Source organism: Gastrolobium bilobum, unplaced genomic scaffold (genome assembly GCF_033153095.1).
Source record: "Gastrolobium bilobum isolate Gb01-03AN ecotype WA unplaced genomic scaffold, APGP_CSIRO_Gbil_v1 utg33308, whole genome shotgun sequence".
Lineage (NCBI taxonomy): Eukaryota > Viridiplantae > Streptophyta > Magnoliopsida > Fabales > Fabaceae > Gastrolobium > Gastrolobium bilobum.
Window position 1 is genome coordinate 35923 of NW_026896102.1, and position 12328 is coordinate 48250.

The 12328-nt window shown below is 32.5% G+C and overlaps 2 protein-coding genes across 2 annotated transcripts; both read right to left on the bottom strand.

Annotated features, from left to right (window-relative positions):
- Positions 1–390: 390 nt before the first annotated feature.
- Positions 391–825, bottom strand: LOC133297789 (uncharacterized). Its single transcript, XM_061496989.1, has one exon. The coding sequence runs from the start codon at positions 823–825 to the stop codon at positions 391–393; it is 435 nt and encodes a 144-aa protein (XP_061352973.1).
- A 10325-nt stretch (positions 826–11150) lies between these two features.
- On the bottom strand, positions 11151–12052 carry LOC133297800 (uncharacterized). Its single transcript, XM_061497005.1, has 2 exons — positions 11970–12052; positions 11151–11777 (listed from the first exon to the last, which is right to left on the bottom strand). Exon 2 carries the CDS (start codon positions 11712–11714, stop codon positions 11226–11228), a length of 489 nt encoding a protein of 162 aa, XP_061352989.1. The 5' UTR covers positions 11715–11777; positions 11970–12052; the 3' UTR covers positions 11151–11225.
- Positions 12053–12328: the final 276 nt, after the last annotated feature.

Here is a 12328-nt window from a genome sequence, read left to right on the forward strand (position 1 = left end):
GAGGGGGAGGATATTGAATAATGGAAATAATCATCACATTGTACTTGCTTTAAGGAAAAACTCTTATTTGTTCTTTAGACTGCTTCCACGGCAAAGAATTGGCAATAGAAAACTTATAACCCTTGTGCATAACCAATGCCAACAATCGAGCAGTGTTTTTGGCATCATCAAGTCCAGAATGAGCACGACCCTCCCATTCCAATCCAGCTATCTCAACAGCTTTCTTTAATTTGCACCTCATATCACCAAACACCTCATGGAAAGGAACCCTTAAGTCAATCCACCTATTGAAATAAGCAGGCTTTGGTATCTTCTTGAATTTGCACTCAGATTCAAGCATTACCTCACAATCGTAGTTAGACCACGTGACAACAGCAAAGTTGGAGTTCTTTATATCCCATTGATTTCAAGCCATTCATCATGCATGAGTAGAGCCTCTTCCAATGTAACTCCATTGTCCACCTGATCTTGTTGTATACCAGCCAGATCCTTGCAGAAATCAGTCAGAATTTGATTGTGGGTAGGCCTCACATATGTCCGAAAACATGATTCTATTTCACCAGTGACACCACTCATTATGACTGATGGAAACTCAATTATCTCTTGAGGGTGAGGAATTTTGCCCTTGTCGCAGGTAACCTCAAAGTCTATGACCACAAAATAATCAAATACATGACGTACCTTGGGAGATTCAATAGTCCCGGTGTTGCGATCATTGGAAGACTCAAGAAAAAAACGAGGCCCACGTGTAATCTCTCTAAACACTTCCGTAGAACTCTGGTTTCTAAATTGCTTTTTGCTCTCTAGACATTTTCGGTGCTCCATATTTTTAGTAGAAGAAAAAAGATGAATAACAGGGGTTGTTTATGCATATGATGGACAAACCCAATCTCAAAAGAAGATTTTTGTAGATAATAGAATCTTTTAAAAAAGAAAATAAATAACAGAATACGAAAATATATAAACCAATCTCAAAAGATCTTTTACGATATTCTAAATTATTTAAATATACAATTAAAACATCGTTACATTATTTTGATATAATGAAGACATCGTTTGACATTTTCTATTTAAATTAACAAGGTTAAAGATAAAGTTAATGATAAAAATATGCAATAATTTAGTTAAAACTAAAGATATAAATATATGATGATAGCTTTCCCCCTAAAATTACGGAAAATTTCAAAAGATAAAACATTTACGGTTAAGAAAAGATAAGCTTAACTCATTAAGGGAAAGAAAATAATAATAATTACAATCAATTATAAGTATACAATTCTAAAGATGAATAAATGATTGCAGTAAAATCAATATAATAAATAAAAGAAATAATATTATTAGGAAACTCATCAATTAATTAAATAATAATAAGTCTAAAGATAAAGTTAGCGATAAAAGTACCTTAAAATTAAGTTAAAGCTAAAGTCACGGAGAGTGTCAAATTTCTATAATAAAAAAAAGGAGAGTGTAAAAAGATAAAAAATAATAATAACATTAACTGATTACGTAATATCTTAATGATGAATAAATTATTATAACTAAAACAATATAAGAAATAAAGGAAAGTTTATGATAAAAATGTGATAATTAATAAAATTTAAAATACACTCAAATTTTATCTTTTAAAAAATGAGAGGGTTATATTTACAAATTTTTTGTTTACAAACTACACTATGTTCTCCGAGGAGAACACTAGGTTACATTATGGTCTCCCGGAAGTACATGATGTAATTTGCAAAAATTTATAAAAAAAATTTGTAAACGGATCCTTCCCCTCTACAAAATGTCAAATATTTTGAAGTGGATTATATTACATTAAGTAAAATGTTAGTCACAATGATATGATACTAAATATCACAAAATAAAATCTAAAATACGGGTGTTTGACGGGTACGGTGTTTTTATTATTTAAAATTACGACATTGGTATTCGGTAGAGATAAATTACGGTTTGGGGTCTTTGAGTGCCGTGGGGGGTACCCAGAGACTCTAAATGACGCCCCCCCTCCCAGCGGCACTTTTGTGTGAATTTTTTTATTTTTTTTCGGACATAGTGCCGCCCGCAGCCCCCATCGGCACTCAATAATAATATTTTATGAGTGCCGCCCACACCCCCCAACGGAATTGATACTATTTTGTTATTGTTATTTTTTATAAAGTGCCGGCCATCCCCGCTTAAACTAATATTGTATTTTTTTATATCCATTTTAGAGTGCCGCGCGGCCCCCCCTTGGAACTCTGACAGCAGGCCCCAAGTGGCATATCCCCTACCGTTGATCCCCCAACCTTATCTTACTTTTTTCATCTCTGTGATCGCTTATTTATAGTAATAAACAAAATGTACAAAATTATGTATGTTTCAAGACTTATGTATAATTTAATATATTTAGCACACAAATACCTCCATACGGCCCATCCGAGCAGCGCCAAGAAAACCGGCATGACGTAAATAAGGTACAATGGGCTCTGGAATAACATCCAACCCCGCCAGTCGTCCACTTCTGACATTCAGAGATTTATAATCCTGTTCGTCCATCCAGACAACCTCTGATCGGTGTGTAGATTGCATGTGCAATACCGTATTGATGCGAGGACCAGGGTGAAGACGTCTCGCAGATGAATCGTCAGCTTCCATCACTAATTATTATAAAATACTGATTAAAGTACAGATAATTAATCACGCAACACATGTCAATGTTAGGATAAGACAAATAGAATAATTTAAAAAAATATTACTATTCACTAATTTAAAATAACAACTATAGTCACAACACCGAAACCCAGACACTAAAAGGAAGAGTTTCAAAAACAACATCATCATCCACATTGACAGTCTTATTTGCAGACTCCATAATTATTCACATGTATAAAAACAAACAAAAATCAGTGTAAGAAAATAATGATATTAAATTTACCTCACTAAAAATTATCTTAACCAGAATTGTCTAACAACCTGTACGGGAAGTTCAAGGTTTGATCTCAAGGTACCATGATTCTTTCTTTCCTCACCTTCCTCCAAAAGATATAAAAAGAACAAATAAATGATATGGCTATAAGGTTAAGAATAAAGACAATAACAAAAACTAGTAATATTAGAGAGCACAAACCTATGGCAATGAATACAAACCAGCTAACATAGATCATATGGTTTCCTAACAAGAGACATAGATGCTAATCTGGAAACCAGCAAATAAATAAATAGCTAAATAAATGAATAATTTGTACCTTATCAAAACTCTAAAGTGAAGAAAAACTGCAGAATTTTAGTAGGCACTTACTGGGAAAATAAACATTCATGCATATCATAATAAACATTCATAAAAGAAAATTAAAAAAAAAATAGCCTACCCAGGGGCCATCCTTGGAGAACAATGTCGGGGACACGGTGAGAACCATCATCTGTACAAGTTCACAAACCAAAAGGAGATTATATTCTCTAACCAACAAAAATATTTTCAAAAACAAAACCAACAATTCGCAAAAATAAATAAATAAATAAACTAAAAATCAAAGAAACATAGAGAGAGACAAAACTGTGAATTAATTTCAAATTCAAGAAAGAGTATAAAATTTTATTTTAATTATAGAGTTTTAATTATAGAGTGAGAAAGATGAAAAGATAAAATAAAATAGAATACACCTATAAAATGTCACCACCTATAGAAAGAGTATATACCTATTTAATTCATGGATAGTATAAGTAATATTCTGTTTGAGATACACATAGGACTGTTTGGTACAAAATGTCACCACCAGGATGAGATAATTGGTTCTAACTTATAACAAACTTAATTTGTTATCAATACAAAATTCCTATGCAGATTACAATTCCACATTACATGCATTTTGAACAATAAAAATTTACATTGATGTGTAATGTTTCTCCTCTTGAAGTGTCCACCAAAAGCTTACGCTCTGTAACTGTGTAGAGGTATAATCCTGCAATCACAGTAAACAGATGACATTATTAAAGTTTAATGGGAAAGACGGTAGTCACATGGGCAACAAGGTAATGATTCAGACAAAGTCACAAAAGATAGCCTCAGTTAACTACGTTTGATTTAAGATCAGTCCCGTGATTCTTTTAAGATTGGGTCTATACCTTTTATCCCTAAAGCTTATGAAGAAGAGAATATGGCTTTGACCGCTGCACATCTAAAACTATATGGCACACGATGTTGATTTTTGTTTTCGTTTTTTTCCATCATGAAATCATAATGAGAAAGGGTCTGCAAAATTTTAGTATAAAACTTCTTTGTCTCGAGAAATTGATTAATATGCATATAAATAATGCAATACATAAATAACGGTTGAGAACTCAGAATGCTAGTTGATACTTTCTTTTGAGGAATAAAGGTATATTGCTACTTCTGGAGGATGTTTTGATTTATCTACAATACATAAAGAAAGGCTCTTACATACTACATTTCATAAAAGATAGCTTAAAATGAAGTGATGGGCTTCATAATTTGTCATCCTATATTAAAAGAATGATTACCAAAACTAAAATAATTTAATTTATATAATCATATATGTTGGGGGAAGATACATGGTTGATTACCAAAGGGCACATAACATAAACGAAATGCAAGGAAATATGAAGTTGTCTAAATAAAAGTCACATACAGAAATAAAACAGAAACGCACTCCCAACTATATAATTCCATCTAGTTCAGGAGTCTCAAACTTAAAATGGCACCACACTAGAATATTATCTATCAGCACCAAAAACCACAATAAAATAAAGGGCAACAAAAATAATCCTTATGCTTCAATTTGGAACAGTACTAAGCCATTCACTACACCACCAGAACTTAAATAGATAAACGCTGCATCTAACTAAGTCATATTCCTCTTAGGCCATTCCAGTATACACAAAAATCTCCTAAATCATTATGGAATTGTATACGCATGGAGATTGAATATTCCAATTTTGAGTTTAGATTAAAGCTACAGTTCCCATTAAAGCTCTAGCCCAAAAATTTGATCCTTATTTTGATTCTTACAGTTCCCATTAAAGCTACAGCCCAAAAATTTGATTCATGAAATTGATACCATAACCATAAATAAAGTATTTTAATCAAGAATGTACTTTATGTGATACACATAAATTTTAAACGAAATCGGAAAACAAATATAGCACCTAAGGAAAAATAATTATGTTTACTAATTCAAAATCAAACAAGATCCAGTCCACACACAAAAAATATTTTGAAAATACACAAAAATGATTGTTACATATACTTGTAGATCTAGGAAGAAAAATATATAAAGCAAATTACTTTTCAACTTCAAACTCAAGAAGAGTAACATCTCAAAGTGAGCAGTACCTGTGATTCTTCTGCGAAAGAAACTCACTGCTCTACAGGTGGCTCCGATGAACGGCGAAGGTGGTTGACGGTCTGTTGGTGGTTCACGGTGAAGGTGGACGAAGGAATGAGTGCTCCCTTTGTCCTCCGATCGGAGACCCACTCGATTCTGGCTCCTGCTCCTCTGTGCTCCTTTTCCTTTCAAACTCAGCTTCGCTTTCACTTCGACGAGTAGATCACATTAGCAGAAGTTGAGAGGAAAAGGTGAAATTTTTATCGATTTTAAAAACTCAGCAGCTTCATCTATTAATTTTTTCCATTCGAAGGAGGGGGAAGGTGAAGCCTCTAAGCAAAAACCAAACCCTATTTGCAAATTGGGTAAATATAAATGCCACACACGACGCACCCAGAAATCATGAATAGGGAAAAAAAGCATGAAAATATATAAAAAAGGTGAAGTAATTGAAATTGGGGGTTTAAAAAAAAAAAAGTTATTACACACTTAATTAAAAACGTACGGACTTATTAGTACCGTTCTGCGGCACTCAAAAAAATTATTTTAATTAATGCCGTAGGGGGGTCCATGCGGTACTTATTTAAATAAAATTTTTTTATTGAGTGTCGTGAGGGGCAGTGAGCGGCACTCTATCCGAATAAAAAACAAAAAAAATTTGACAAGAGTTCCGTGGGGAGGGGGTGGCGTCTTTTGGACACGCTGGGATCTCCCCGCGGCACTTAATGACCCCATACCGTAATTTCTCCTGTTGAGATACCAATTTCGTATATTTAATCCGAAACAGTACTAAAGTGGTCAAAGAGTCTCTAAAATACACCAACACCGAAATTTCTCAGCTATTTGTCATGACATATGAATTTTGAATTCCGTTTTGTTTAATAAATATCATTATTCTTTTCACTATAATTTGGTTTCATTTAATTAACGTTACATTTTTGCTATTATCTTTCTCATTAATTTTATCAAATTTTATTTACTTTTGATAGATTCAATTTCAATTATTTCTTCAATAGTTCTATATCTGTCAAGTAAGTTTTATAATATTCCTAAACATTTAACCAGCAGAGCATTTTATATTTCTTGAATTTTAACATGTTAAATACATTAATTTTAATTTTATCCTTGTTGTTTTGAGGCTTGAATAATATTGGATGCCCTTTTTTAGGATGAGATTTGTAAACACTCTATTACCGTGTTTGATTTTATTTAATCTATTAAAAAGAAAAAAGAAAAAAGAAAAAAGAAAAGAAAGATGTCACATTCTCACATACACCTTCAAAAAAAGATTAGGTCATCTCCCTACCCCTCAATTTATTTATTCAGGTCATGTTTGGTATACAGTATAAGATAAGGCTTGATAGTACGAGACTGATTGTATAAGACCTGATTAAATTTTAATATTATCCAGCATTTGGTAATGTACTCTTTAATACTAGATAGGATAATTTTTTTTAAAAAAAAATACCTTTTAATAATGAATTTATATAATTCTTCCAAATATATCATATGATATTAATTTTTATAAAAATATATTTTTATAGAAATCTGCTGATCAGTGTGTCCAAAAAATATATTAATTTATATAAAAATAAAATTTTCTAATATTTTAAAAATTATATATTGAAAAAATATTTTTTATTTAATATATTAATCCTTGAAAATTGCATTGGTTAATAAATCAATCCCTTATCAGGCCTAATCCTACCTTCCTCTACTTGATTAAGTTATACATCATTTCCTCACAAAAAAAAAAGTTATACATCATTTTGATATATAAAAGGATTTTGCTGTATAATCTTATACTATACGATGGTCACACCAAACAACTAAAAATGTCATAATGTATAGTATAAACTTATATTATCAGGCATTATACATCACACCAAATAGGCCCTCACTCACAAAACAAAATGCTCTGCTTCATTCTCAAAGGTTCTTTTGCAAAATAGAGCAGTTTCAACTTGAATAGAGGACTCTGACCATTCTTACCTCACTCATAAAGTTCTCAGTTTCACTTCATTCATGATTTTCTCATTCACATCTTTGGCTTCTCATTTTCTTAACCATTCATTAACAATCAAATGGGTGACTGCATTGACTTAGTTGTTCCCCCTATCTTGCATTGACATTGACACGAGACACGACACGTCATGCCGACATGTTAATTCTAAAAAATATCACATTTCGACACATTGAGACACGTTTTGATATTAAATAGTATTTTTAATATATATAATATAATTTATATTTAATACATATAACAGCCCATAATAAGTCATATAACCAATCAAATATTCAAATTTCATACCGTAAATATAAACAAAAATAATTTTTCGTACCTTGTTAAATTTTCATGTCAAATTTCATAACAGAAAAAAATTGATTTATATTTGTTTTATGTTTAGTTAATAAAATAAAATTAAGACCTAAAAAAAAGTGTCGGAGCATTGACCGCATGTGGAAAAAAGTTGACTGTGTGTTGGAAAAATGTGTCGGATGCGTGTCGAAAAGTTGACCGCATGTCCCAAAATATTAACAGCATGTCGGAACATATCGGAGCGTGTCAGTGTCCGACACATATTTTTCACAAAAAATTGCATGTTCGTGCTTCGTTAGTTCCGGCCACCTCCACAACAGTCATCATGCATGGATGCGCCACCATTTGTCCTTATTAAGTGCATTTGAGATTTGAATTCTCTCGTGTTAAAAAAAATATGACATGGTTATATAGAGAATCGTAACCATACAAAGGTGAATCAATGATAATAAATAAAAAGAGAAAAAAAAATATTGAAATAAGTAGTTAAAAAATCATAATCATTAATTTACCTTTGTGTTATTGTGATCTTCTTATATGACCCTGTCATATTTTTTTTTTATTTGTCATTAAACTCTTTAGTAATAAATTAATGAGTTATTGAACTATACAGAAAAATTTAATAATAATAAATACAAAACTCAAATACATAATTTTAACATGATTGAATTATTTTCGTCTAACAGATTATTTGATGTAAAACTTGGAGCCTAACAGAAGCTCCAAACCCAATTCCTGTTTTCCAAAGCGTGGCTAGACTTTGGAATTGATCTACGAGTCACTCGCTTTCAAAGGCAAGGGCCTCTACAAGGTCACTGACACCCAATCCAAATGTCTAAGTGTTAGGTGAGATTTTTTTAATGATTTATATTATTTTTTAGTATTTTTAAATTAAAATCCTTTTCTTACTTAAACAAGATAATAAGAGGCATTTATGCCGGAGCGTGTAAACCGAATATTTCTATTCTATGTCACAATGGAAATATACATTACACACAAATACAATTTACAATCCAATGGAAACAGATAGTTATGACTACTAATCATCATCACTTCCATAGTTTTGACACAAATATTGTAGTCTATTACTAGTATTTGTTTTAGTATCTTCCTAAATTTTCTTTTGTTTTGGTTCTGCAGGAATTTTAATATCAGAAGTCACTGCTTTCTTAATCACATAAATCCTCACCAAAGGATTAAGCTTTCCACCAAAGAAATACTTGCAAACAGATTAAATACATATTCACATAATTTTAAAAACGAATAAGATCTTTTGAAAAGAATACAAACTAAATGACAACAAATTTTGAATGATAAAGCCTTCTTTTGAGCGTTCTTCTGATAATACGGAAGTTTAATTGAATAAATGAAATAAATATTGTCCCAAAAGTGAAGTGAAATAATAACTCTGGGTATGTTGTGTTTGATGCCATCACAAACTACACGACTTAACATGAGTCCGAATATATTTTCTTCTAATCACAATTTGTTATTTCTAATTATGAAAAGCAGAGGAAGTCTTGGCTAGAAAGATGAAGTAACTACCTCTAACTTGCTCGCGCATCAAAAGAATGGAGGAACAAATTAATTATTCAACGGTAAGAACTGGATAAGGGAGATAGACGGGTTGGGTTGGGTTGGCTGATAGTCTAGGAAATGATCCGGAACCTTTTAGAGAAGTTGATGAAGTTTTCAAGCCCAGTATATTACAAAGGGTTCCAGCTTATATGGGAGCAACTTGCTTACACTTTCAGACTATGGAGCAACCTGTGAACCCCACACCAAAAGTTTGTGTCTGCACTGCACACACTTGCACAAGCGTAGGTCCTCCTATTAAATCAGAGATACATCAAATTAACTAAACGCTCAACCAATTAACATATACAATTTCAAGGTATAATATGCAATAAGTAGTTCCTAAGAAAACCTTTTCTCAAATCTTGGCATGGCAAATCCATAGAACAGAAGGTATTCAATTGCGCAAGATCTAATACCCCAGAAGTTGGTGATATATAAGGTAATTATGTCCAGTAAATCAATTCATAAAATTTTACATCTCTCGTCTTGACCAAGTAGAGAATTTTGCAAAATTTAATTAAAGCAATGAAGGGTTTATTTACTAAATTGAACTCACCCACCGGTAGTTGCAGTAGCAGGCTGACCAATGGCATCATTCTTCTTGATATCAGTTAACACAACATCAATGTTGTCATTCTCAAAAGCAAAATAAGCATGAGATACGGCCACAAGACATAGCATGACAAAAGTTACACTTCCATCAAAATGACAAAAATAAGAAAATATGCACTCAGTTACAACTAGTTTCTTGATGACAAGAAGACCAGCAACAAGCCAACAACAAACCACATTTCTAAATCAGAGCTATAGACCAAAACAGTAACAGAACGGCTATATATATATATATATATGTATATATATATATATATATATATATATATATATTACAAAAGAAACTTGACATATTAACTTGCAACAGAAGATTATCCAGCCTTCAGTACAAATAATTGAAAGGCTCCGTTCAGATTATATTATAATAGGCTTGTGCATACAGAACAAATCCTCATTCTTTGGTAAGGTCCCAACCTCCAAGGCATTCTAAATATCTAAGAGTAGTTTATCCCTTCAAAATCATATTTTGCTAAAAAAGGTAACAGGGATAAACCATGTTCATAAAATTTCTTAATCAGCATAATCCTAATAATTATTAATTATAAGGATTCCCTATAGACCAGTGACAAATGGGGGATGGTTTTAATTCAAATCACAACAAGAATATTCCGGAAGATACTGTTTATTAAATAGAACACCGTCGATTTCAAAATGACCATGATATTCCATGTAAACAGCATCAAAAGCACACAAGTTCTCAACAATCATAACAGAAATCACATACCTTAGGTTTTCTGAAATCCCCGTTATTGATTTGATTGATGGGGTGGGATTCGAGTGAGGAGTCTCCCATGGTTTGAAGAGCGAAACAGATCAAATTAAAAAATCAATGCATAACCGTAGAAGGAGCTAGTCTCCCATGTTTGAATTGATCGACATTGAAATTGAAGGACATGATGAAAACCCTTTTTGTGCACTGAGACAAAATTGGAAAATCTAATTCCTCACAATTCAAATTGACCGGTTTGGTGAATGAATAGCAAGTTGCAACCCTATCCATCCCAATAAAAAAAAATCACCTCTTTCATATGCTTTTCTAAATTCTAACCATCCCAGATCGGCAGATCCCACCCACCTTTATTGTTTGGGTGGTTATTTATGAATGATCAAGATTTTAAAATAAAGTTATTGATGAAGTAATTAAAGTAACCGATGGAGATGTATACAAAAAAAGAGTAACTGAAGGTCACTTAATGTTAATGGTAATTAGAGAAGACTTTCCGTTAATTACGAATTACTTCATTATTTGATTGATACGATATAATTACAACAGCGATAAACGAATATAGGATAAACAATAAGTTTTTTTTTTTCCAGAAAAATTCATGCGAAACCCCACGGTGAATAGACCAGAGGGAAAATCATATTAGACAAGATAGTCTTTACAATATATTTCAAAATATCTTATTCAACAGAACTACAGGGGTATGTGGCATAACACCAAGGTGAAAGTAAGGGGGAGGGGGAGGATATTGAACAATGGGAAAAATCATCATATTGTAGTTGCGATCATGAAAAACTGTTGCTCGTTCTTCAGACTGCTTCCAAGGCAAGGAATTAGTAATGGAAAACTTATAACCCTTGTGCATGATCAATGCCAACAATCGAGCAGTATTTTTGGCATCATCAAGTCGAGAATGAGCACGCCCCTCCCATTTCAATCTAGCTATCTCAAGAGCTTTCTTTAATTTGCGCCTCATATCACCAAACACCTCATTGAAAGGAACCCTTAAGTCGATCCACCTGTTGAAATAAGCAGGCTTTGGTATCTTCTTGAATTTGCACTCAGATTCAAGCATTACCTCACAATCGCAGTTAGACCGCGTGACAACAACAAAGTTGGAGTTCTTTATCCCATTGATTTCAAGCCATTCATCATGCATGAGTAGAGCCTCTTCCAATGTAACTCCATTGTCCACCTGATCTTGTTGTATACCAGTCAGCTCCTTGCAGAAATCAGTCAAAATTTGATTATAAGTAGGCTTCACATATGTCTGAAAACATGATTCTATTTCGTTAGTGACACCACTCACTATGACTGATGGAAACTCAATTATCTCTTGAGGGTGAGAATTTTTGCCCTTGTCTCAAGTAGCCTCAAAGTCTATGACCACAAAATAATCAAATACATGGCGTACCTTGGGAGACTTAAGAGTCCTGGTACCTTGGGAGACTTAAGAGTCCTGGTCCTCGGATCATTGGAAGACTCAAGTAAAAAACGAGGCCCACGTCTAACCTATCTAAACACTTTAGTAGACCTCTGGTTTCTAAATAGCTTTTTGCTCTCTAGAACTTTTAGGTGCTCTATATTTTTAGTAGGAGGAAAAAGATGAAATAAGAGGAGTGGTTTATGTATATGATGGACAAACCCAATCCTATTTATAATGAAACATATAATAATAATCAATGTAAAAGATTTGTGTCGATAATGGAATCTTTTAAAAAAGGAAATAAATAACAGAATACGAAAATATATAAACCAATCTCAAAAGATCTA